This window comes from Prionailurus viverrinus, chromosome X, assembly GCF_022837055.1.
Source record: "Prionailurus viverrinus isolate Anna chromosome X, UM_Priviv_1.0, whole genome shotgun sequence".
Lineage (NCBI taxonomy): Eukaryota > Metazoa > Chordata > Mammalia > Carnivora > Felidae > Prionailurus > Prionailurus viverrinus.
This window is the reverse complement of record NC_062579.1, coordinates 94,138,934-94,165,765: the sequence shown is the minus strand read 5'-3', so window position 1 is coordinate 94,165,765 and position 26,832 is coordinate 94,138,934. Positions and strand designations below refer to the sequence as shown.

General features: G+C 45.2%; 1 protein-coding gene across 2 annotated transcripts in view; it reads right to left on the bottom strand.

Annotated features, from left to right (window-relative positions):
- The window catches only part of GRIA3 (glutamate ionotropic receptor AMPA type subunit 3), a 267,194-nt gene that overhangs the window by 173,984 nt on the left and 66,378 nt on the right, over positions 1-26,832 (bottom strand). For both annotated transcript variants that reach the window (XM_047844668.1, XM_047844667.1), the window contains exon 4: positions 21,556-21,795. In XM_047844668.1, coding sequence (XP_047700624.1) covers positions 21,556-21,795 — 240 coding nt within the window. The remainder of the gene's footprint in view (positions 1-21,555; positions 21,796-26,832) is intronic.

Sequence of the window (26,832 nt, the reverse complement as noted above, 5' to 3'; positions counted from 1 at the left end):
CACTCTTCCTTCCTCACCACCTCTCACCCCTCCGGCACAGTGTCAGGTGCTATACAATCAGTCACAAGCAAGCAAATGCCCAGTTGCACTGTTGTGATGGGAATTCTCAGCAGGCCAGGTCTTACAGGTAAGCTGGGGTTGACAGATACAGCAAATAAAAACCCAGGAAGGGGTGCCTGGGTGGCTCAGTTGGTTCAACGTTTCACTCTTGATTTTGGCTTAGGTTGTCATCCCAGGGTTGTGGGATCGAACCTCTCGTGAAGCTCAGCACTGAGTGTGCAACCTGCTTGGGATTCTCTCTCTCTGCCCCTCCCCCCCACACAAGCGCATGAAAAATCTTAAAAAAAAAAAAGCCCAGGAGATTTCAATTTAGAAGAAACAATGTAAAATTGTTGGTGTAAGTACATCCAATGCAATATTGGGGACATACTTATACTAAAAAAAACTGTTATTCATCTGAAAATCAAATTTACTTGGACATCCTGTATTTTATCTGGCAACCGTAAATTAGGTCACTTAAGTAGTGTGAGTTAGAGAACTATGAAGTTCATTTGCACAAGGATATTGCCCTTGCTGGCCCGGCTTACTGCTTGAAATCTTTGCCATCCACAGTGTCCTTCACGTAAGGCATTAGAAGCTCCTGGCATTAACCAGAAGCCATTAACCAGTATTTACTTCCTAGCCCAGATGAGTTCTACAGCTGACTTCACTGATCATCTCCCGAAGTTTCGATAAAGTGAGACACAAAACAGGTGAATATAACTTGGGAGCGAGGAAGATGGGGGGCTGGGACCAGAGCCAGCATGGTGCCGAAGCACCGAGAGGTAACCTCACACGCAGAAAGTCATTAATGCGATAGGACTGAGGAGGTGTTGAGTACAGTCCCAGGCATCCCCAAATCCTTCCCCCGCTACAGCCTCCGTGCCTGATAGGTCATTATTAGCCTTCCCTTTGGGTTGCCATTTCTTTCTCTCCAGTAGCCTCCTAGATGAGAGGCAGCTGTATGTAATGAAAAAGTCCCTGAGCTACGAGTCAGACCTGAGTTTGAGTCCTAACTCTGCAAGTCACTGGCTGTGGGACTTACGTTGGGCAAGCAGGATGTCCTCTCTCTTATTTCTTATGTCTAAAACTAAGGATTCTTGCCTTGAGAGTCTTGTAGGATTGTTCTGAGGAGCACAGAAAACCCTGTACGTATACGTGCTTTGAAAATAAGTGCTGACAAAATCCTTTAGTATTAAAATGCATGTTCTCTTGGGAAGGGGAGCACAGTCCTGGTTACTTGGTATATGACAGAACTGTCCTCCCTCCGCGGGAGAGGTGGACCTTAGGAAGGTCAGGGGCATCAGCGGTGGTAGCTGCTGTGGGGCTAGTGCGGGCAGGAGGGAGTGTCTAGGCGAGGAAAGCTGTGCCCGCCCCCCCCCCCCCCCCCGCCCCCAAATAAACTGCCAGCTCCAGCATTTTGCCAACGACTGATCAGAGCAGGAAGGCAGGCCTGGAGGGAGGAGGCACAGAAGACTCCCTTGAAATAATGCGGGTGGCATTCACCAGTTCTCAAGGAAGAGCTCCAAGTTTAGGGGGGCAGGTGGCCAGCGGAGGTTTTGAATCTACCAGAGGAAATTATCCTCCCTCTGTGTGCCCAGGATAAAATCTCAGAGCCAGGGAATGTTTGTAAATGGACTCTCTCATTTAAATAAATCCCACTTAAATATTTATCAGATCATGAATATGCATGTTTCTCTCTCAGCGCTGGAAAGAGAACGGGCATGTAATTTTTAGATGGCACATAAATAATGTAAGGGGGGGAAAAAGGGATCTTTGTTCTGTGTTGACTGTGTATTTACAGCATCTCAAGAGGTCTTGAAATAATGAACTGATTTTTCCCCTTCCTGGTGTAAATGTGCACGTGGAACTTCACCTTTCCTGTCTTTAGGGTGATTTGCACTCATCTGTATCCCCAGGGAAAAATTTCTGGAAGCCAGAAAATGAAGCTGGTCAAGCTCCAATTAACAGCGAGTTCGTTCGTTAGCCGTAGTAACCCATACCTACCCCCCTAACTGGCTGCTCCTCCTCGTGCTGGGACGGGAGAGGGGAGAGGGCTGTGCGCAGAGCTGGCTCTCCATCCCCCAGTTCAGGTGCTCGGAAGGTAAAGGCCTGGAGGCACTTCTTTTTTTTTTTAAGTTTATTTATTTATTTTTGAGAGCGAGCAAGACAGCGGGCGGGGGAGGGCCAGAGATAGAGGGAGAGAGAGAATCCCAAGCAGGCTCCGCGCTGTCGGCACAGAGCCCGACCTGGGGCTGGATCCCACGAAACTGTGAGATCGTGGCCTGAGCTGAAATCAAGAGTCGGACATTTAACCGACTGAGCCACCCAGGTGCCCCAGAAGGCACTTCTTTTCTTTTCTTTTTTAAAAAATATTTATTTATTTTTGAGGGGGGTGGAGGGGCAGGGTGAGGGAGACAGAGGATCTGAAGCAGGCTTTGTGCTGACAGCAGAGAGCCCGATGTTGGGCTGGAGCTTGTGAATTGTGAGATCATGACCTGAGCTGAAGTCGGACGCTCAACCGATTGAGCCACCCAGGCGCCCCTACAAGGCACTTCTTAAAAAGCAGATGTCGGGGCACCTGGGTGGCTCAGTCGGTTGAGCGTCCGACTTCAGCTCAGGTCATGATCTCACGGTTTGTGAGTTCGAGCCCCGCATCGTGCTCTGTGCTGACACCTCAGAGCCTGGAGCCTGTTTCAGATTCTGTGTCTCCCTCTCTGTCTCTGCCCCTCCCCTGCTCCTGCTCCCCCCCCCCCCCGAAAAGTAAATAAACATTAAAAAATAAAAAAACAAATGTCACTGACGTGTGTAGCACTTGTCCTCCCCAGCCAATTTGGACCTGGTTCACGGCATCCGGCAGAGTTGTAGGGACAGGAGAACGAGGGTGATCGTGATGAGAGATGAGGGACGGGGACAGACTAGAAGCCCCCCTCGGAGGGGAAGGGAGCAACAGACCGAAGCACTCCTACTTCACCCTTCTGTTTCGCTGAGAACCATTTGTGGCTGGAGCCCAGGGCCCGAGCAGGGAAGAGGAGATGGACCCCTACCCTGCGTTCCCTGCTGGAGTCTGTGTCCCTAAGTGTCCTGTCACAGCTGTGCAGTCAGGGCTTTGGGATTAGGCATGATTTGCCTGCTTTCGGTCCTTCTCTATCAGCATGAGGAATTGAGAGAGGACTGGCTTATCTTTTTGCCCTAAAGCATCTTTAAAAATAACATCCTTTCCTCGTTAAGAAGAGAGCTGGAAGTTCCTGTCAGTGTGGAGTAGCAGAAAGCACACTTGACGGGGAGTTCGGAAACAGGGCATCCAGTACTAGCTTCTGCGCTCACGTAGGAGTGTGGCGTCGAGCAAATCACTTAGCTCTACTTCCTTATCTGTAAACTGAGGATCGGGCCAGGACCTCCCTGTGAAACAGCTGTGCAGTTGAAAGTGGATGTTGCAGTTAGAGGGCTTCGTGCAGAACCTGGCACTTCGAATGCTCGCTCAAGGGAGGGTATTGGTCTGAGGGACGAATTACTCATTAGCCCCCTCACGTGCCCCACAAAGCCGGAGCCCATCCTTGTCAGTAAGGAAATGATCTTTTGACCTAAACTCGTGCAGCAGGCTGGTGGAATGGAAAGGATTGTGGGACTGGGTGTAAGGACGCTTGGACTTGGGTCCTGTTTTCACGGCTCATCACCTGTGTGACCTTGGACAAGTCACTTCCCTTTCGTGAGAACGTAGATTTTTTTTTTTTCCATCGGTAAACTGGCAACGATGAACCTTCACTGCCCTCCTCACAGCGTGGGAATGATGGCAAAACACATGGGAAACGTGCTTAGAAGGGTAAAATGGTAGGTTTTCTTGTGAACAATATTCATTAAAATGACTGCTCTTCCAGTTAAGCAATAATTTCAATCTCTCAATAACCAATTAGGTGAGCTCACACACACAAGTCGTTTCTGGAGATATTTCTCTAATTTCAAGTTGGAACATTCAAAGAGTGCAAAGGATTGGGGCCAGGAGAGAAATCAGATTTGCCGAGCTCTAAATAGCTTATCAGTAGCGACGAGGAGTTATGAGGTCAGCGAGAAGGTTGCCTCCTTTCTCTCCCTTCTTCCAAGATGCCCTGTTAAACTGACAGGGAAGCAGTACCACCCATACAGTGATAAGACATCTAGGATTTTCTGGGGCAGGCCAAATTTCATGTGTCTTTCTCCTTTTCTAATAAGGTGATTCCTGAAGTTAGTAACTAAATGAGGTTTCATGTCGATGTGTTTGCAAAGGCATTTCGATCATTACCCTAAGTAACAATCCCCATCATCTTTTGGGTGCATTTCTGTTTACCGGACACTCCACTAAGTACTTTTCACCATATCTCATTTAGGTTTGTTAACAGTCCAATTAGGTGGATACTATAACCATTGCCACTTTATGGATGCTTACAGAGGTTTCTGCCCGAGGTCACACAGCTGATCGATGTCAGGGGGCGGGACTGAAATCCTCAGGCCCGCCTTGGATAAACCAGAAAGAAAAGAGAACACGTTGTCAGACGGTGTTCAGAAAATATGGCCACGGTACCATGGAATCTCCAACATCTGCTTGATGGAGATGAAGTGATGAGGAAGCTGGGGTTTGGGGGGATGTTGACTTTAGATCTGTAAAGACTGTCAGTGAGGGTAATTGTTGTATCTTATCTGTTCATCTCTAAGGTCATAGAAAGAATCCTTCCCACCATCTCTCGCCAAATGACCAGAGACTCCCCCTGTGCTCTCTGTTGTTCACTTTCTTTTCATGCCCCTCCTGGTGGGTGAGGCACGCAAAGGATGGGGTCCATCCAGTCCCATGGCCATGGCTGCAGGGAATGGGCCTACAGGTGAGGGAGACTGGAAGGGAACCTGCAAAAAAGACCTGATCATTCCTTTCCTTCCGAACAGTTGCCAGCTTAAGCCAAACAAACGTAAGACCATAAACTGAGTTTTGCTTCGCGATTCTAGGATTCCGTATGCATACTATGAATCCAAGAGAGCCTAAAATGTGTCAGAGAAGACATATGCTCCACTTTCTGTCAGCTTATTAAACAATGAAAATATGGATATATTTTTGGTGGAGCCACTGGCTTCAAGATTTTCCAAAGAGGTTGTCTGTTCAGCTTAAGTTGCCTTTGGGCATTTCTATTTGCTTGTGAATGAAGAGAATGCTATGTTCTGTTTTATTATTCTCCAGAACATGTGCCCGGTAAAACCACCAACAAGCGCTGGTCCAGCGCGTGCAGTCCTTCCCTTGTCTTCAGCAATGGGCCTAGCCTCAGCAGTATGTGGGACAGACGGAGGGCTGGCTATGAAGTTAGGACTGCAGAAGCCAATGACCCCCCTCCTCCATCACCAGTATCACAAGGCTTCCTTCCTCTGGCCCGAGGCTTTCTGCATTCGCCTACAACATGAGATATCTGTGTGCAGCTGTGCATCAGTCATTTCTACCTCCATGCAATGTAAATAAGCCTCCCAGCTCCTTTCCTAAGAACAGGTTCTGATTCTGATAGAGGAGAACCAAAATTAGCACATTGGAGAGGCGAGCAGCGTCGCCGCAAAGGTACAGAAGAGACCAGATAGGTCAGCTGAGGGTCTTTGTTCTGTGTCTCAGTCATCTCCCCTTTCCTGTGACCCTTGTAAGAGGTAATAACGATGCTAACACTGACAGAATGCTAACTAGGCGCCAGGAACTGTTCTAGGTGCCTTCCATGGATGTGATCTTCTCAACAGTCTTCTGATTTAGGTACAATTCTGATCTCACTTTAAGGTTGAGGAAACAGACAACCCAGAGCCTAGAGACTGTGGCCATTCTTGCTAGCCATGGTATGGCCCCAGGGAATAGATTATGGGAGCCCCAGGGCTGATTAGCATTTGTGGGCTATTCCTGGTGATGGTGACATGTTGACTTGCTAATCGATGCGAAGAAAGGAGAGAACTGGCTGGATCCTCTGGGTGGGTGAGTACATGTGGAATGTGGACAGGTGCGTGTTCTTTCGGTTCCAGTGGGTAGAGCCTCATGGGGAGCTCTGTAGCTCCATGGGCACAGAGGATGAGCCTGCCTTCTTGCATCTTAACCACTTATCTACACAGCAGTTCTTTGAGCTTTACGCAACTGAGCAGTCGTATTCAGCATTGATTTTAGCTTACGTCATTATGCCATTCCTCTTTATTCCTGCGAGATAGGGTGCAAAGTATATTACTGCCATTATGTAGATAAAAGCATTGAGACAGAGTAGAAAAGGCTTAATATGATAAATCTGTGGCTAGCCTTTACATTTTTGGAATCCCACATTTTAAGTAGAATTACAGATTAGGAGACTTACCAACTTGACAAAATATGGGGCCAATCCATTTTTCAGAACCTGAAACCTCAGACTTAGGAACTTTAAAGACCTTTCCAGCTTGACATCTAAGGTTTTGTTTCTGTTTTTGTTTTTGTTTTTTATGCTACCATCCAGCACTGTGCTAGGTGGATAAAAGTGGCAGGATAACAAAAATCCCTTTGATAAGTCCTAGTGCTTACTCTTGAAAGTTACCACATTGTTGACAAGCGATAATACACTTATATGATTGAAGAGAGTCAAAAAATGAAAGACAATGACTAGTTTGGGCAAATAATATTGTATGGCTTCCTGCCATACTGTGCCAAATGGAAACCAGTTATTCCTTCTCCAGGATTTTCAGGAGGAATACACCTCTACCAAGAGCTTCCCAAGAGAGGAAGAGACCTGACTAATCTTTCTTTTGTTGCTTATTTATTTTGAGAGAGAGAGAGAGAGAGAGAATGTGTGCAAGTGGGGGGGCAGAGAGAGAGTGGGAGAGAATCCCAAGCAGGCTCTACACTATCAGCACAGAGCCCGACATGGGGCTCGATCTCACAAACCATGAGATCATGACCTGAGCCAAAATCAAGAGTCAGACGCTTAACTGACTGAGGCACCCAGGTGCCCCCTGACTAATCTTTAAAGACTTTTTCTCAGCTTCTCAGAGTATAGAATGTTCTATGTAATGATTCTGTAGTTTGCTTATTGAAACCTGTAAATTTTATAGCTGATGCAATCCTTATGAATTCCTTTAATTTTTTTTTTAATGTTTATTTATGAGAGAGGCAGAGAAAGAGAGAGGGGAGCGAGCAGGGGAGGGGCAGAGAGAGAGGGAGACACAGAATCCAAAGCAGGCTTCAGGCTCTGAACTGTCAGCACTGAGCCCAACACGGGGCTTGAACCCATGAGCCGTGAGATCATGACCTGAGCTGAAGTATGACCCTTAACCAACTGAGCCACCCAGGTACCCCTGAATTTCTTGAGCAATATAAAGCCTCACATCAAATCTCTTTAGCAAAAATCACCGAACTTATGACGTTTATTGTTGATTGTCTTTGTTCCTGATTTATGCCTGTCGGTCATTACGGTTTCAGGAACAGGCCTGGTCATTGTAAGATCCGCAAAGTTTGTTTTGGGGGCCTTGACATCACCGCTTTACTCCTTGGATTCAGGATCCCTCCCTCTCTTTTCTTCTGTGTCCCCCTCATCCTCTTCTATCTGTCCATACAACTATTTTGTATCCTTTTCTTGCTGGTTCCTCAAAAGGGTGCTTCCTGTCTTTGGGGGAATTTATAATTGAAAGGACATCTTTAAAGATCCCTTTCCCTGGGTACCTCCCTTTATTCCCATGCTCAGCCAAGCCTAAGTAGTATAGAAACAAGAAGGAAAATCTGTTATAGAAAGGCAATAATTCATGTGACAGAAATGCCCTTTGGCTTATCTGTGCTTGGCTCCCTTCATCTTGTATGGATAACTGAGAAGTGACTGCATTGGCTCTCGGGTCACTTCTCATCCTTGTCACATTGCCTACACGGACATTTTGAAATAATTTGCTTTATTTACCCTTTCAGTAGGAGCTGTGGAAATTGATATCATGCTACTCTTGTCTTTAGAAAATTCATGTGGATCTCTAAATACCATTGATTGGTATAAAACAGTACAGTGTCTATACATTAGCTCTTAAGATTCTTCAAATGTTAATGACTCTGTATTGGCTGAGACTCAGGGACCAGCACTGTAAGGTTGTCCTCTAGCCGGAGTCCTAGAACGAAAGTTCCCGGCACTAAAATATTTATTCTGCTTCCGAGTTGGTTGGACCAGGGAGGTGATACCATTTAGAGAAACATTTTTTTTTAAAGGAAGGTGATATCTTCTGTGAAGAGGTTGGGTCACAGAAGGATTCAAAGTCAGGGTTAACCCAATATATAAGAGGTAGATGGGCGATATCTAATGTATGACCCGAGGATACAATCCACCGAAATCCTCCTTCCCTGGCTCCTCAGGGCCCCTCAAATCTCCTGTTTTGTTTTTAGGAAGGTTCTGTCATTCGCTCATTCATTTGTTCAATGTGCAAATAATAATCACCATCTGGGTACTGTATTGTACTCAGCACTTAGCACAGTGCTGGCAGAGATGAGTAAGATTACAGTCTCCAATGAATTCACAGTCGTTTGAGAACAATAAACACATAAACAGATAATAATAATAATAATACTATAGTACGATCAGATCTATGCTGGAGGCATATACAAAGTGCTTGGGGACACAGGGCAGGCAGTGGTGGACACCTAGGCTTGGGGAAGTGAATATTTGAGAAGAGCTTTGAAGGACATGTCATTTAGCAGAAAGTGTGTGTGTGTGCGCGCGAGTGTGTGAGGGTGGGGGAGTGGGGCGAAGGGGCTAAGTGCCAGAAAGTCGGGACACTATATGCAAAGGCATGGAGGCAAAACACTCAAGGTACAGCACAGGTGGCACACTGAACGGAGCACACTCCAGATGGCGCGAGTATAGAGCACTAGCGGGTAAGCAGTGGGAGGAGATGAGGCTCCGGAAACAGGTCGGAGTTTCGTTGGATCATGCAGGGCCTTCTGAGCCACACTAAGAAGCTAGGACATGATGCCAGGAGTAACGGGTCACCACCGAAAGCTTTTAGGCAGGTGAGTGATGTGAAGGGAAGATTGTTGCCTGGAGGCAATGTAGGGGTTAGGATGAGGGAGATCAGTTAGCAGGATGGTGCGGGAGGTGATGGCAGCCTTGCACTCGAGTCAGGGAACACAGAAGAGGGTCTTGGGTGGTGAGTGTGAGGAACAACGAAGAGGGAAGATTCAGGAATGAAGTTTCTGCTTCAGGCAGCTGGGCAGGACCATGGGAACACAGGTGGAGAAGGGTGTTTTCTAGAAAGATGATATTCAAAGGGTTCAGCATATTGAGTTTGAGGTCCCAGTGGGGCATCAAGGTAAAGGTTTTAGGGGGAAACTAGATATATGGATGTAGACTTGGGGAGAGCCTCTGAAAAACCCATGCAAAACTGGAACTGTCTTGCGTGGGAAAGCATTCTAAATCTTTAGAGAATGTGGATATAGTGAAGAAACAAAACTGTATTATTATTCAGGAAATCCATAACATTTTGGGTAGGAAACAATGCATTCATTTTACAGAAGCCTTGAGACTTAGAAAGGGCTGTGTGGGGCTGTGGTTTAAGAATTGGAAGGCAGGGGTGCCTGGGTGGCTCAGTCGGTTAAGCGGCCGACTTCGGCTCAGGTCATGATCTCGCGGTCCGTGAGTTCGAGCCCCGCGTCGGGCTCTGTGCTGACAGCTCAGAGCCTGGAGCCTGTTTCGGATTCTGTGTCTCCCTCTCTCTGACCCTCCCCTGTTCATGCTCTGTCTCTCTCTGCCTCAAAAATGAATAAACCTTAAAAAAAATAAAAAAAAAAAGAATTGGAAGGCAGTAAAGGTCTTAAGTGGGGGGAGGAGACACCATTCAGGATTGCAGCAAAAACCTTATTAGAAGAAAACCTGTTAGAAGCGTGTTATGGCAGTTCCTGATTTGGAGATCTAACATGATGTGTTCTAAGATCTATTGGGTCATCCTACTCTACCAACTAGGGCTTGTTTCCTTTTCTCCTTTGCTTGGCAGGGTCCAGGAAAGATTAAGGGCTGGGCTGGGCACTACGGGGTGAGAAAGAAGGAAATGTGAGTGTGCCCAAGTTCTCTAGCTCATTTCCAAAGCTGATGTCGGTGAATGTTTGGGTCTCCATAACCCACCCCAAGAGTGGTCATTTGAAAAGGAGTTCTGGATTCATTACGGGGAAAGAAGAGAAGGAAATGGATGTGCTATAATAGCCCACAGCATTTTAGAACCTAAGAGAATCACTTGCAGATTCTACTTACTTATTTGCACGTGTTTACTCCCCTTCTAAACGGTGAGCTGCTTACGGGTAGGCACTCTGTTCCATTCAATTCTATAACCCTAGTAATGCCCTTTTTGACATACAACTCCTACACTCAGGAATTGTTAGTTGAAGAATGATTGAGTCCACCCCCTCGTCTTGCAGCTGTGGGGTCTGAGGACCAGAAAGGCTCTGTGACTTGCCCAGGATCCCGCGTGCTACTTAGCGGCAGAGTTGGACAGGGTTTTGTTCTTGATGTGTGGTTAGGGGCTCTGATTATCTGAGAGTACAAAGAATGTTCCTGGGGGCACCAGGGTGGCTCAGTTGGTTGAGCACCCAACTTCGGCTCAGGTCATGACCTCACGGTTCGTGAGTTCGAGCCCCGCGTTGGGCTCTGTGCTGACAGTTGGGAGCCTGGAGCCTGCTTCAGATTCTGTCTCCCTCTCTCTCTGCCCCTCCCCCCACTCGTGCTCTGTCTGTCTCAAAACTAAACATTAAAAAAAAAAAAAACAGAAAGAAAATGTTCCTGGTGAACGTTTCTCTATTTCTCAACATTCTTCTCCACCTCCTAGATGCATAGCGGACTCTTGAGATTATCTTTAAAAACCCAGGGCATGGAATGGCGGCACTCTGTGTGACCATTTGCCTACGGGAAGGCAAATATGGCCCCTTAAGTCCACCGCACAATTTGTGGTGACCTCAGTTTAGAGAAATCTCCAAACATCTCTTTCCCTTAGTAACTATCGGTCTGTCATCCATGAATTCATCTAAGCTTTTATTGGGGGGAGGGAGAAGCTATTTTTATTTTCAGTCTAATCCACCACTTGGTGTAATGAGTTCCATATGTTTCCTCCATTTTCTACCTGCTGTGAGAAGTAGGGCTTCCTTTACTTGTCCTAAACTCACCTCTATGGGCTCTATGCAGGTAAGATGCAAACACACTCTTGCACATGCTCTCACACACGTGATTTAGGAGGGAAAACGGCCCCACTATTAATGGTTCTCTTTGTTTACAAGCATATTAAAAATTCAGATGAAAGGAAGCTGAAGCAATGGAATTCAAAGTGAACACAGTGGCAGCTCACTACCCCAAGGAGAAAGTTGTAAATACTTGACAAAACGGAGACCCACCGACGCAGGGATCGGTGGAAATAAATGAGAAGCCTGCTACGGAGTGGGTGTTTGGCCAAGCAGTGCCTGCCTGCAGTGTGGCTGAAGCGGCCTCGAAAAGTTCAGTGTGGCCCAGGAACATAACCTGTCAGCCTCCTCGGCTGACATGATCTTAATTAGCCTCTGTTCTACTGCCGAGAAAGCCCGCTGAGGCAGTTAGCACCAGAGAATTAATCAGATCGTTTGTGGAGTCGACAAAGCAGGACAGCAGCCGACACTGGCAACTTATTGACTGGAAAGGATCCAGGAAGATGGGGAGAGATGTAGTCTCTGTTTGTGCCCCGACTTTCCCCCGCCCCGCGAGTGGAGGTGATCCACAGGGACTGGGGAAGGGGTGCGGGTGAGAGGAGGGCGGGGCAAAGAGAGCTGTGCTCCGCCTTTACCTCCCACGCATATCCCGTCTCCCTTGCTTCCGTACACTTTTCTGCCAAAGCATCATGTGTAGCGGTGCTGATGCCAAACGATGTGTTTGACTGCAAGAGAGAGGGAGAGAGAGCACTGTTGATTTTGTTGCAAATTGCACTTTTGCTACAGGATTAGTTCGGAAGATGGAATTTCGCCAGTATTTTCCTCCCTCCTTTTGTTTACCGCCTATTTTCAATAGCTCTGTAATTGCTTTCCATTTAGTAAAAGGAACATTGTTCCTTTTTTGGGTTTTTCTTTTAATTGTGTTTCTTGCCCTGAGCTCTGAAGTTTGGGAGCGGTTGACGGGTGTGCCCTGTTGCTTCCCTTCTAGATACCAACTTGGCCTTAGCAATCAAGGCAACGTCATTGCTAGGGGAGGCCGCTGGGAGGTGGGCTCAGAAAAACATAGAACTTCTTCCAAGGAGCCTTCCCGGGTGGGTCCAGCTTGTCTACTGCAAACTCTCTCTTATTTGGATTCTCACGGTCCTTCAAATCCGCACTACACAATCTAGCTCTTGTCTTATGTTGTTTTGTACTTCTCTTTATTTCATGTGCATTAATCTTATCCTGTCTCTCTGACCATAATATAAGCTCTTCAAAGCCAAAGGCTCTACCTTCTATTGAACATAGCTCTTAACACCAATCTAGGCACAGTAAGAGACACTCAAATGCTAGGTTGGTTCATTGCCAGCCCTTGGAGGAGTTCCTGCAACCATTTGTCCTTTGACCCTGCTGCTACCCTGGCACTGTTGATATTTTGTTCCAGATAATTCTTTTGGGGGTGGGTACTGTCCTGTGTGCCGTGGGATGTTCAGCAGCATTCCCGGCCTCTACCCGCTACTGGAAATGTCTCCAGACATTGCCAAATGTCCCTGTGGGGGGCAGAATCACCTTCCCTCCCCATGGAGGACCACTGTTCTATAATGATAATAAAATAATAAGAGGTAAAATTTATTGCGCACATTACCGTGTCCAGCTTGGTGCTAAAGATACCATGTGCCTTCTTTTGTTTCACTTCCTTAGCGCTCCTGCCCTGGCTTTAATTCTTTTCTAAAGGGGCTCCAGGGGACAAATCTTACAGCCACGGTTGTAGGTCCACACCACAGTCTGTCTCTTCCCCTGAGGAACACTTAGAAGAGCCTTCCTCAAGGACCTCTTGGGCTCAACTCTGAATTTACTGAACACATCAGCTAAGCCTTAATAATGTCAGGACCACCCATTCGTTGACAACTAGGTATTCAGCTTGGTGAGGGTTAATTCCTCAAGGAGGTCGATGAAAAGCAATGGAAGGTCAGGGCAAAAGTAAGCCCGCCAGCTGTCACCTTTTTTCAGAGATGTGAATACCATTCCAAACAGCTCACGCGTGGTAGGGGGGCTAGAGATTTATTTCTTTTGCTCTTATGATGGCATTTCAGCTCAGGAAGCAGAATTTCTAGCGAGTCCACCGAAGTGTCATTCCTGCCCTAAATCCTGACCAGCTGTCTTGCAAACAATGCAATCGGTCACAAGAGGGACAGGGCGAAAGAAGGTGGACAAACGGGTGCAGATTTGTCCTTCTGGGGGGAAGGGTGACGACTCGAGGCACATCTCCTGATGGTAACACCGTCTCCGAATATGAAGGACAACCCAAGAGAGAAATTTTGACACTTGGGCTTAATGTGTCTCTGGAGAGGGACATACCTCTGCCTGTGAAGTCAATTCAACCTCAAATTCACTGCCACCAAGGAGTTAATGATACATTAAAATTAGTCATGTTGTCTGATGGAGAAATATTCTACTTATGGAAAATACCTTTATAGGAAAACTGCCTTTCTGAGTCTGAGCTGGAAATATTACAGTAAACAGGATCTAATCACAGCGAAGCCTTTTTTCAGCTTTGCATGACAGCTGTAAAATATGACAGTATTTATTAATAGTTGCTGCAGTCTAATCTGCAGCATTGGAGAGCTACAGCAAAATATGTTAAGCTACTGAGAGAACAATTTCCACAGTAACTAATATTCAGCTTTTGAAAGGGTAGTTTAATGTCTTGTGATTTTTTTTTTCCCCTACTGATGGTCCAACCCCAGGAACAAGCTACTAAGCTAATAACCTTTGTGGAGAGGAAGTGTTTAAATGATAATTTATTTCAAGAGCTGACAACAAATTGCTCTGCACTTTCTCTTTTTATGCCCCAAAGCAGTCAAGGATGTGCAAATCGAAGTATTAAAAAATATGACAGCTTCAGTATTTTCATTTTCAATGAAATTCTCATTACAGACATATGTACGGTCTTTTATTCACAATCCAGTCCAAATAGTCATTCACTATTATTATTGTGCAGGCTCTCAAGATGCTCTCATAGTTGAGGACTCATCACAATAGATTAGGCAGGCTGCAGAAGCTACCGAATGTCTCAGGTATTGTCAACCCTGATTATTGGTGCTCAAACGGGAATTTAGTATCTGTCTCTCACAGGATAATGTACTCTCTGGGCCTTCCTAATTTATTCAGATGTAAAAAGTAGCTTGAATTTCAATAAAAACTCTCCTGGCTTTGCTTTTCCCAGAAGGCAAATGGACATGACTAGAATTGGAGCCATCTGTTACCTTCGCACATCTTTTAATCAGTTCTTAAAGTGAAGGAGAATAAAACAATCCATGATGGTCTCTCCTCCTCCTCCTCCTTCTCCTCCTCCTCCTCTTCTCCTTCTCCTTCTCCTTCTCCTTCTCCTTCCCCTTCCCCTTCCCCTTCCCCTTCCCCTTCCCCTTCCCCTTCTTCCTCTTTAATCAAGGTACCTACTACTTTTTTTAAAAGTTCCTGCCAAGTAGCCATGGTAGGACCTAACATCTATCTTTCCTTGCTTTCTTCTTCTCCAACCAAAAATGGCACCTTAGTGATGACGGCCTACAGGGTCAGATCTTCCTATGCTCTGGGAACTGTTTCTGCCTCAGAGAGGAATCTCTGAGTTCACCTCACCTCAGAGCCTGGTCCCCACCACAGGCACCGCCCCCCTTCCCCCGCCCCAGTCTGGCTGTATTTACTACTTTGGCTACTCATTTGCCCCTCGATCTGCATTTTTGATCCGCTGCCCACCCAGATCCCTGGAACTCTGGGACCACGATTTCTTGTGTTCATTTGTGGACACCAGGCTTCAAGAACAAAATCGTCCCCTGGAGTACATCCACAGGAAGACACCTAGGATAGGGAGGTCCTTTGAAGAATGGCAGAAGGAAAGACTATGGGAACAGGTAGTAGAAGTTTTCAAATGTTACAAGTGTTAGTCCAGAGGACAGCACGCATAGACTATGAATGTGGCTGACCTGGGTTGACATCCTGGTTTCACTACTTCAGCACTGTGTGACCCTAGGAGCCATCAGTTAGCCTTTTTATGCCTTGGTTTCCTCAGTTGTAAAGAGGCAAGGACACCATGTGGATTCAATGTGATAATCCATAAACTCAGGGCCTAGCGCATAGTGAGTGCTTATAAGAAATGGCAGCCGTTCTTATCAAACTGTTTCATCTTATTTATAATTTATTTATCTTATTTATAATTTGCTTTATCATTTTATTGTATGATAAAATGATGCTAATAATAGAGATTTATTGATTTGTGCCACTGATTGGTATCGGATGTGTATGCGCGTGCGTGCGTGCATGCGTGTGTGTGTGTGTGTGTGTGTGTAAATAGGGAGAGGGAAGGAGAGAGGCAGGGAGAGCAAGAGACAGAGACAGAGAGGGGAAAGAGAAAGAGATTCTATGCTTTATTTGGGAAGGTAGAACTGGATGAGAGGGACGAAGCCAGGTTGCATAAGTAGGTGGTAAACAATAATGTGCAGGAGGGTGTGTGGAATTGAATCTAGTCAATCTGAAAATATTCCTCCGAGGAAAATCCCTTTCTCCTGGTCTCGGGGGAGTCTCTTTACCTCTTAAGCCCTCAGGCTCTTCCCACATTTTCCCATTTTCCTCGCTCTCTGGCAACACTTTTAATCTTTTCACAGTGGGTCGGCTCTAATGAATGCAAATGTCATTATTGGATGAGGGAACAGTTGGGTTAAAAATTAATTTTTCCCAGGCCCCTGAGATAAATCACTGTTTCAGCGACAGGACTGTCAACTCTTCAAAGGCAGGGCCTAATTCTGCCTCTCTCAAACACTGCCGGTGGTGTGGCACAAGCTAGCACTAGAAAATGTCCAATAATAGCTTATTGACTGATGGACTACCTGTTGCCGCCGCCCATGTTACTGCCACAACTTTCTAGAGCAGATAGAAAGGTCTTTTAGAAGGCTGTTGACTTCCAGAGAGTTACTTGGGAACTGAGTAGGGAGTTTCAGGTTGAGAATGGGAAACAGCAGGAGTTTATTGAACACCGGCAAGAAGGTAGGGACTAGTTGCCTCAAAGGGCACTTAGAACTATTATCTCATTATCTAAGCTGAGAGCCGCAGCCTGGGCCAGAATCTTTGATCTCTGTGGGCTGTGCCCATTGAAAGCAAGGAGAGTTGTCGAGTGCACGAGAGAGTCTGGCTGCAGTTCTCAAGTGTGTTGCCGTTCCGGGGGAAATGTCAGCACCACGGAGAACTAGGTCACTTGTACCCAAAAGATAGGTCTCGCAGAAAACGGGAAGAGGTGGCCACCTCCCTGACATGGCTTTAGAACTTTCTGTATAAGAACGTGTGTGGACAAGGGACCTCCCAAACCGGACTTGCGGTGCCTGGAATCCGAGAATCAGAAAGCCACCCTTTGGACTAGGGTTCTATTCACAGAAGGCCCTTACCCGAATAGAAATTTCCTCCCTGGATGTAATAACACATCAAGTCATTAATAGCCATGGATAAATTAGCATGAGTAAATTGGTCAGCTGAACTGTTGTCACTTGCAGAGAAAGACTATTAATCGGTGGAAATGGAACGTAGGGCAGGGAAGTTTTGGTGGAGGAGTAGAGGCAGGTTGGGACAGAGATGTCAAGGCTTTGCTCCCACCAGGGACGGCAGGTGTAGGTTAAGTGTCATAGTGGGGAGCCCTGGGTAAATAAAAGGATGTCACTAAAGAGGAGAGGGTACAGAGGGGCAGATATCTCACGTAGTCAACCTCATACTTTTTCCAAGAACTGGTTTGCTGTGCATACAGCACCGAGAGCACAGTTTTCAACTTTGTATTAATGAAACAACGTGGAAACCAGATGTTTCTCTGCAGACAGAAATCCACGTGTAGCTGACAAAGCCTTGAAATCCATTCATTGTTTCATAATTTCGGAGAAAGAGAGAGAGAGAGAACGAACGAACAAGCAGGGGAGGGGCAGAGAGAGAGGAGACAGAGAATCCCGAGCAGGCTCCACGCTGTCAGCGCAGAGCCCAATGTTGGGCTCGATCCCATGAAGTGTGAGATGATGACCTGGGCCGAAATCAAGAGTTGGACGCCGAACCACCTGAGCCACAGGTGCCCCTGTGCTACGAATCTTTTAAATGACCTTGCTGTTTAACCCATTTCTCAGCTTCTCGCTTATCCCTGCCCTTATACAGTAGAGTCACATCATGTGTATATTTAGCTTATTTGAATGTAATTATAGGTGCTCCCTTCTGTTTTTCTGTCCTCCATTTCCCTCCTAGGTGATTTAAAATATTCTACAATTCGATTTCACAGTTGTGATCCCTCCCCATAATTTTTATTACTAAAGCAATAGATGATTATTGTAGAAAATAAGAAAATACACAATAGATACTTTATTGAATATTTTAAAGAACTGTACCTCATAGTCTGATTTATAAACTGGATTCTCTCTCCCCCCTCCTTTCTTCCCTTCCCATCTTCTTTCTTCCTTTCCTTTCCTTTCCAGCCACCCTTCCTCCCTCCATTCCTTCCAGCCTTGCTTGCTTGCTTCCTTCCCTTCTTTCTCCCTCTCTCTCTCTTTCAGTCCAACAATGAAAAACAGACATGGGCTTACTCCTGATGAATCAATAATGGCATTTGGGAAAACGCTAAATATGTCTCCAGGCCAGTGCTATGTACCAGTGTCGGCACAAAGTATAAATCTAGGGGCTAACCAATTGTTTTCTCTCACTCTGGAGAGAGGGGCTTGGGAAGGTATATAGCAGACCCAGTGAAACGACAACAGAGAGCACTTATGTTAAGTGCCAAGTGAATGGCCTGGACAAAAGGGTTCTGTGGGTGTTCAGAGGTGGGCAAGATCTCCGCTCCTCAAAATCAGCTCTCCTCCTGCCCAGTCACCTCAGTACACAGCATTACCATTTTATCCAGTCTCTCAAGCTAAAAGCCTAGTAGTCATCCATGAACCCTTCCTCTCCCTCACATCCCACAGTCAATCTGTCTCCAAGTTCTGTTGATTCTGTGTCCAAAATGTATTTCAACTCCATCCACTTTTCTCCATCTGCAGCCTAGCCTAAGCTGCCATCATTTCTCACCTAAATAACCACAATAGCCTTTTGACTGGTTTCCCTTCTTTCACACTTGCACCACATTCTACTCCCTACAGAAACTTAGATCCCATGACTCCCCTGTTCAGAATCCTCCAAAGACTTCCCAATGAAGGTAAAATAAAATTCACACTCCTTCCCATGGCTCCTGTCCATTCTCCATGACTATGATCTGCTTCCTGTCTACCTCTATGGTCTCATCTCAGGCCACTCTCGACCTCCTCACTACCCTTTAGCCTCACTTCTCTTCTTTCAGTTCTTCAAACATGCCCAACTCTTCCCTGCCACAGGGCCTTTGCACTTACTATTCCCACTGCTTGAAACTCGTTCCCTCCATTCTTCACATGGCTGTCTCCTTCTAATCCTTTAGTTCTCAACTTAAATGTCCCTTCTCAACAAGGCTATCACTGAAAATCTTTTTTCTTTAATTTTTAAGTTTTATTTATTTATTTTGAGAGAGAAAGAGAAAGAGAGCACATGAGCGGGGGAGGAGCAGAGAGAAGGGGAGAGAGAGAATCCCAAGTAGGCCCCACACTGTCAGTGCGGAGTCTATTGTGGGGCTGTGAAATCAAGACTTGGATGCTTAACTGAGTCACTCAGGTGCCCTGTATCACTGAGAATCTTTTTAAAATTAGGTCCTATCCATTAGGATATGTGCAGAAACCATGTCTATCTTATTCACGATTGTAACCCTGGCACCGATTGAATGAATGAATGAATGAATGAATGAATGGCTACGAGCTGGAGTAGCCAGAAAAGGCTATCTTGGAGAGGTGGAATTTGAGGTGGGCTCTGAAAAATGGAAGCATAGGCAGGATTTTCATCATCAAGATGAAGGAGAGAATTCTAGGTAGCAGTGGAAGTGAAGTTGCTGAGACCAAGCATAGTTCTGGCACATTTGGGAAACACTGGATAATGGGAGCTGCCTCCATTGGAAGGTTCTCATTAGGTAACATGGGAACAATAGGTCTGTTAGTTGGATGAGGCATAATTACGTTGAGTCTTAAAGAACAGGCTACTTTGTTTCTTCCCAATGTGGTCAATAAAAGTTATTGAAAGTACTGGAATGGGGTCATGGTTCAGTGTTTTAAAAAGGCTTTCCAAGGAAGAAATGAGTGTAAAAGTTAATAGAAAGTCTTTCCTTTTTTTAATTTTAGAGGTGGGGGAAGAGGGGCAGAGGGAGAGTGAGAGAGAATCTTAAGCAAGCTCCACGTTCAGCACAGTGCCTGATGTGGGGCTTGATCCAATGACCCTGGGATCGTGACCTGAGCCAAAATAAAGAGTTGGACACTCAACTGATTGAGCCACCCAGGCGCCCCTACAGAAAGTATTTCTTAAGCAGACTAGATTAGTCTCACCAGCTAAATGGCTATAGAGAAAACAAATATCAACACACAGGAGTAGGTTTCTTTTGGCTCTAAGACCTTAGTATTGTCCAAACAACTTAGTGAGGTGATTTGAGAAGAGGCGCAGGGATAAGGAACAGACCTTGATGGACTTTTGTTTCCTTTCCTCCAACAGACAGCTAATGGGCAAAGAAGGGTCATGGGAGATGAGGAGAAAATACATGAACTCTATCTTCTGCTTTGCAATAAATCTCCCTCTTCTCTTGCAATCCACAACTCACACATCCTTTAAAGCCTAAATCCTCTAGCCATCCTTCTCTGAAAACTCTACTTTCCCGGAGTGCTTCATTTTCACAATTCTTATAGCAATCAGAGTCTGTAGTGTAGTATTCAATTTGATAGTGTCCCGTGTTGTTCATAGATTGTTTCATGAATGTCCTTTTCTGTCCACTCCCATTGGAACTCTATTATATAATCATCTATCATGAGACTGGAACACACCATTGGGCGTTGATAACAACTTGCAGAATTGCTTGACTAATTAACTGAAGTTACGGTTAGTAGCCAGAAACAAAGTATCCTGTGTCTGGTATAATATCTCAACAAAATTATAGAATGTTACATTAAGAAGTGGGGTGCCTTAGGGGAGGAGACAAGGCCAAGAGAGCTTCAGTGCGTTGGTCAACATCAGAGAGCTAGTTAATGGCAGAGCTTGAACTTGGTCTCCTGCTTTAGGTTCATGAAATTTGATAATATTTTAGAAGTAAGTACCATGGGGCAAATACAGGCTTTAGTATTTCCTTACAGTGTTTGATGATGCAGCAAAATGGGAGTGAAGTGAAGAGTTCTTTGGGTTTCCAAAAACAAAATGGTCCTTCAGGTTAAGTTACCTAGAAAAACCTCTCTGGGTACTACTTGGGCAGACAGGCCTTCCATTTGCTTCTGCCTTCTCTGAGTCAGAAAGAACCATGCCCAGCCTATAACCAGAGTTACGGGCAAACACATGGTTTTTTTTGAGTCTTCCAGTAATAGGATTCCTTGGTTTTCCTGAGGAGCCCCTCAAAGATAACTGGGCTTTAGAGGAGTCTACTTAGCTGAATTATAACGTGTGTGCTTTAGATAATTAACGAATACACCTAACTGTATACCACTGAAGATCAGACCCTTAATTTCTGAGACTGTCTCAATAGAATGTGTCCTCGGGATGTTACCTCACTATTTGAAAAAAACATCCGTTCGCAAAGCCCAGTTTAGCTACTCTCCATTCAGTATTTCCAGAAGATAATTGCTGAGGCCCTATAAGCTGAAGACTTGATGTGGTCTGGTAGAACAAGCCCTAGAAGCAGGAGACCTTGACACCAGCCCCACCTCTGTGGTGAAATGGTTGAGTGAAAAAGCGCATTTCTTCGGGCTTCAGTTTCTGATCTATGAAATGGGGATAATCACACTCTGTGATAGGATTAATTTTCCAAGACTTTCCAGCTTATGCCTCTTTCTATTTTAGACAAAGCTGCTTTTACTTTGTGAATTTTAGACCACATATATTATTTTGGGGGGAGAGGGTTCTTTTTTCACAACAGTGACTCATCCAGGAGAGTCCCAAACCCCTTTTCAGGGCCGGGGGTGGGAGGACATATGCAGTTTGAAAAACTAGATTCTAAAATTACCAGCGCATCAATTTTTCGGTCTTAATTGAAATTCTTTTTTTTTTTTTTTTTTTTTACACACAGGGCTTGAACTCATGACCCCGAGATCAAGTTGAGCTGAGATCAAGAGCTGGATGCTCAACCGACTGCGCCACCCAGGTGCCCCTTCATTTAAATTCATTTTGAATTTAAATACAGTTTTAAAAGAGTATTCAATTTTATTTATTAAAAGAGAAGGGAACCAACATGAGTTGAAGAAGGCTGAATACCACTGTTCCACGAATATTCAAAGAGGAGAGCAGATGCCTCTTCTTACCTCTTTCTGTGTCGTAGAGGTACACAAACTTCTCCCACTTGTAGTGACCCAGCAGACTCAGAATAGCGCCCTTCAAGGCTGGGCGCATCTGGATGACAAACTGCACATCTGCATCAGTGGGGAAGCTGGGCGTCACAAAGGATGTGTGCAGGGCCCCACAGAAGGAGGTCAGAGTGTTCATTGACATCTGGTCATAGAATCCAAAGATGGCGTACACCCCTCTTGAGAACTGGGAGCAAACTGCAATGAGAAAAAGAGGAAGAAACTTCAATAGCCCCACAGTCCCTTGCTGCAGCTTGTAGGGTTGGAAAGACAGTGTATAGTTAGTCTTGGCTCTAAATGACATGCCTCGGGGTGCCTGGGTGGCGCAGTCGGTTAAGCGTCCGACTTCAGCCAGGTCACGATCTCGCGGTCCCTGAGTTCGAGCCCCGCGTCGGGCTCTGGGCTGATGGCTCGGAGCCTGGAGCCTGTTTCCGATTCTGTGTCTCCCTCTCTCTCTGCCCCTCCCCCGTTCATGCTCTGTCTCTCTCTGTCCCCAAAATAAATAAAACGTTGAAAAAAAAAAATTTTAAATGACATGCCTCAAGGGAAAACCAAGGTCTCTGAAATCTCCAGAAGCCCTTGCCCAGTTGCCCAGCAGGGGAAGAGTAAGGAAGGGAAGAATTTATTTGATAGAGTTGCATATTCTCTATGTCTACCATGAGCAAGAAACTAAGAAACTGGGAAGGAAAGAGGTGAAGGTTGCCTTGCCCTCTTTCAGCAACCTTCCCAGCTCATCCACAAGGCACTTGGTGTTCTCGTACTCACAACACAGCTTCCCAGTGGTCTCTTAGTGTACCCATGCCAGTATCAGTCTGGTGTCCCACCCCTTTGGTACTTTCTCCAGTAGAGGACAGTTTGGACTGATGATTTTGTCAGGCAGATTGCTAACGTGTCTGCTAGGAAACGTGTTACTCCTCTTAGGTTATGTAATGCTTCAGCCATAGTTACGTTATCATGAAGACCCTTAATGTAGGCCACTGATGAAGATTCCAGATTCTAGGCAGGCCAATGGAAGGACTGGCCTTTCGGTGCCCAAGGAGTCACGTGAGGGAGGTGTAGTTGGCAAAGTTCTATCTTGCTCCTTTTGCGTTTACCTTCTAGATCTACCAGTTCACACATAGAACTTTTATGTCTTTCATTTCAAAGTAGGCCACACCAGCACCTCTTCCCTCTTCTGGCCCAGATGAGCTTAAAAAATGTGAACCAAATTCAATATTAGCTTAAGTAGAACATAATTAGCAAAGCAAATCAGCTACAACAACACCGTGTGGTGCATTCCCCAACCAAGTGGAAATGATCTTTAGATTATCTGCTCTACCGCTCCCTTCCATTCATGCGAAGCAGACAGAACAGGCAGCTGATAATGCCGTGTGATTTAAGGAATCCTGCACGGCCTCCCTTATCTGCTAGGAAGCCACTGTCAGGCTTACTTTTTCAGGTGTTGAAAAAAAACTCTGTGGCTTGGGAAGGGGATTAAATAGAATCTTTTTAAGCTGTTAGCATGTTAAGATGAATTAATGTATCCTACGTCCTCTTAGACACTGGGGAGGGTGTGTAAACAGATAGGTAAGTTTCGAGAGGGAAGGGTGGGTCGGAGAAGAGAACGTAAAGGGTCTGGAGTCCTCCCTGAAGAGAGAAACAGTGAAGGCACGGGGCACCAGAAAGAAGGAAGGTGTTGGAGTAGGAGGAAGGCAAGTGGAAAACCAATTAATTTCTTTCTTCACCCTGTTGTGAGAAACAGAGAGTTCTCAGTATCTTCGGGATCTTGCTTTCCCTGCATTCTATTCAAACTGATTATTGATCAAAGCTGTTCCCCTTTGTTAGCCAAACTCATAAGTCATTGGCTTAAGGATAGCATCTCAAAGGTGATTACCAGTCACCTAAGCATCTCCAGCAGGGAAGACAATAGCCTGCAACTTGAGGAATTCTAAGTGACGCCCAAACACATACATAAAAAAGGTCTTTATAGTAAAAATAGAGAGCCAATTGCAGAAATGAATCTGGGGCACTTCATGACATGGGGCCAAAAGAAGTATTCAGAAACAAAGAGGAAGAGGCTAGATGCTACTTTGCCTTGGTCATCACGAAGGAAGACGCTAAGGAAGGTCGATTCCCAAACTGATCTGTAAATGGAGGTCAGATCTTGGCTGATGCACATGATCTTCTATATAAAACTGACAATAATGATAATAGCCACTGAGAGCTTTGTATGTACCAGGCACTATGCTAAGTACAATACAAGTATTATTTAATATTCCCAACAACCTGATGACATATTGCTATTATTTCTATTTAACAGATAAGAATTCTGAGGCAAAAATGTTCTGTCTTGAGTGGAGGAGCCAGGATTTGAACTGGAATCAGTCTGACTCCAAAACTCATACTCCCTAGGACCCCAATCCAATAATGACATTAAAGAGTGGTTATTGGCCCAATGGGATAGGATTTCCAGATTTAGCAAGTGAAACAGAGGATTCTGTATGCCTCAAATTCATAAAAATACTAAAGAACTATTTGTTGTTTACCTGAAATTCAAATTTAGCAATCACGTATTTTATCTGGCAACAAACACTCATGGCCCTTCACTGACCTTCATTCAGGCGGCAGTTGGTAATTCTTGGATCCATGCAACTAGCACGCAAGGCCCAAGATAAGAAGAGGATCCGTGAACCGTAGACCAAAGTAGTTTCATGGGGAAATGCAATATATTTCCAACAAGGAGAACCCCAATCTAAGTTATGGATAATAACTGAGGGGGAAATTAACTTGAAGAGAGGCAAACTTATAGCTATGATCCACTTAGAGTTTTAAAAAAGCCCTTCACATTGGAAGGAAACAAAATAAAAGTATATTATGGAAGTGAGATTCTGGCTAATAAAAAACAAATCTCGTATTCCTCTTCTAATCATTGTTTTTGAACCTCCGGGGTATAGAATTAAACATTACTAGTTCATATATGGACCTGTCATATTTTACTTATGACATTTATTTATTTATGAACACCCACACTGAACACTCATGAAACTGTCACCCAACCCAAGAACTATGACATTACTGATAACTTATTTTTACCTGTCTCCCCCCTCTGTTCCATCTCCCTGTTTTGACATCCCCTGGCCCTCCCTCCATAACTACTATCCTGAATTTTGTGTTTATCATCACCTTGGTGCTTTCAAATGTGCAGACACACACCCCGAAGCAATACACTGTGATTTGTGCTTGTTTTAGAACTTTATAAAAAGGGAATCATATTGAATATGTGAAAACCAGACTGCAGGAAGGAGTGCCCAGCGATGTCTTTCAGCCTATGTATACGATAAGCAGAACGAGACAAAGGAAAACCTTATACAAATGTGTGAGTGAGCAGGTGTGAGGGAGTGGAATTGTGGCTCAGACAAAGGACTTAGGAGTATTGTAGATCAGTAGTAACCCTCAGGCAACACTAGGCTACTGTGGTCCGAGAGACACACAGTGGCGGACATCAACAAGAAGAATGTTAAGAGAAAGTCAGTAAATGTTCTATTCCCTTCATATAAACAACAGAGGCACAGCTGTCCTGCAAATACTACTGGGCAGAGTCACTTTTGCTCTATCTCAACATATACAAGTAATGTAAGTAGAAGGCCCAATGGGAGGGATTCGAGAGTACACGTATCGTGATGAGCACCGAGTCATGTACAGAACTGTTGAATCACCATCTTGTACGCCTGAAACTGACGCAACACTGCACGTCAACTATACCGGAATGAAAATTAAAAACTTAATAAGAAAAAAAAAGGAAGTCCCAATGGGGAAGACAACTGCCACGTGAGGACAGGGTTAACGACCTCTGAGAGAAGCTGGGGCCCAGGGGACCTGTGAATGGCCTCTCACAGCATGTCGCTGGGCCCATCCCTAGCTGTAGAAAGAAAGGAAGGCTGAATGGAATGCTGTGCTGACCCAAAGGACAGTCTCCATGTTTTTAGATTCCGGGAAGGTTTGAGCTAGAAGGAACCAGAGACTGTTTTGTGAAGTGATTTTTTTAAAGCACGGTTTTTCACGTGGAATCATTTCTCCAAATGAAGTGTTATGTGGAAAAGTCCAATATGTGAAGGGATAAAGTAAAGCTCTCCTGATTCAACCGAGCCCACCGATGCCTCCCTATCATAAAGAAACTGCGACACAAAGAGAGGAAGAAACTACCATCCCTACCTCTGGAGCTATGTAGGACGGCATGGGTCGGGATTTGCCCGGCATGAAAGCAACTTCCCCTCAATGCCTGGCTCTCAGCATACACGGCTCCACCAGGGTTTCCCATGCCTCATCTGCCTCCGGCCCCAAATACCAACAGTAAGATCAGGTGGCAGATTGGTGATCTGTTGGGACCCGTGATTCTTTTGGATGAATGCTGTTACCATTATCTGAATCCTTAATGAACCACACCCACTTGCTTGTATCAGAAGGTGAGTCCTTGGTACAATGATAATGGAAGGAATCACTATCTTGGCAATCTTCTGAAGCAGGGAAGTACAGAAGAAAGGGCAACAGTTTCTGGAACAATCAGACCTTGGTTTCAACCACAGCCCTGCCAGTCTTAAACTGCATGACTTTGTGCAAGTCACTTATCTCTATGAGCCTAAGTATGAGACAGTGATTCCATAGTCAGGTTCTGGAGTTAGACTGTCTAGGTTGAAATAATCAAGCCATCACTTACTGGATAAGTCACTCAGTATTACTCAATATCTCTGCCTCCAACCCAGTTCTTCATCTGTAAAATTGGGATAATAATAGTGCCTGTCTCAGTATTGGTTGTGAAAGTTAAAATGAGTTCAGTCATGGGAAGCCATCTATTACAGTGCTGGGCACATAATAGATACTCAATTAATGCTAGCTACTTATTCATGCAACAAATATTTACTGAGCACCTATTATGTGCCAGGCACTGTTGTAGGCCCTGGGAGATACAGGAGAGAAAAAAAAGATCCTGTCCACTTGGAATTTACATACTAGCGAGGGGGAAAGACAGTAATAAATGACATGAGTAAAATATAATGTCTCAGTTATTAAATGTTGCTTTGGGAATAAGGTGAGGAATAAATGAAATGGTACATGGAAAATGTTTACGGTGCCTAACGTATAACATGGGAACCAAACAGTTCTTTCTCTGTTTCCTTCCTCTTTCCAGTTCTTCCAAGCATACTTTGCCCTGTTAACCCCATCAGGTTACTCTCCCCACAGAAACCACTACCCTCGGTG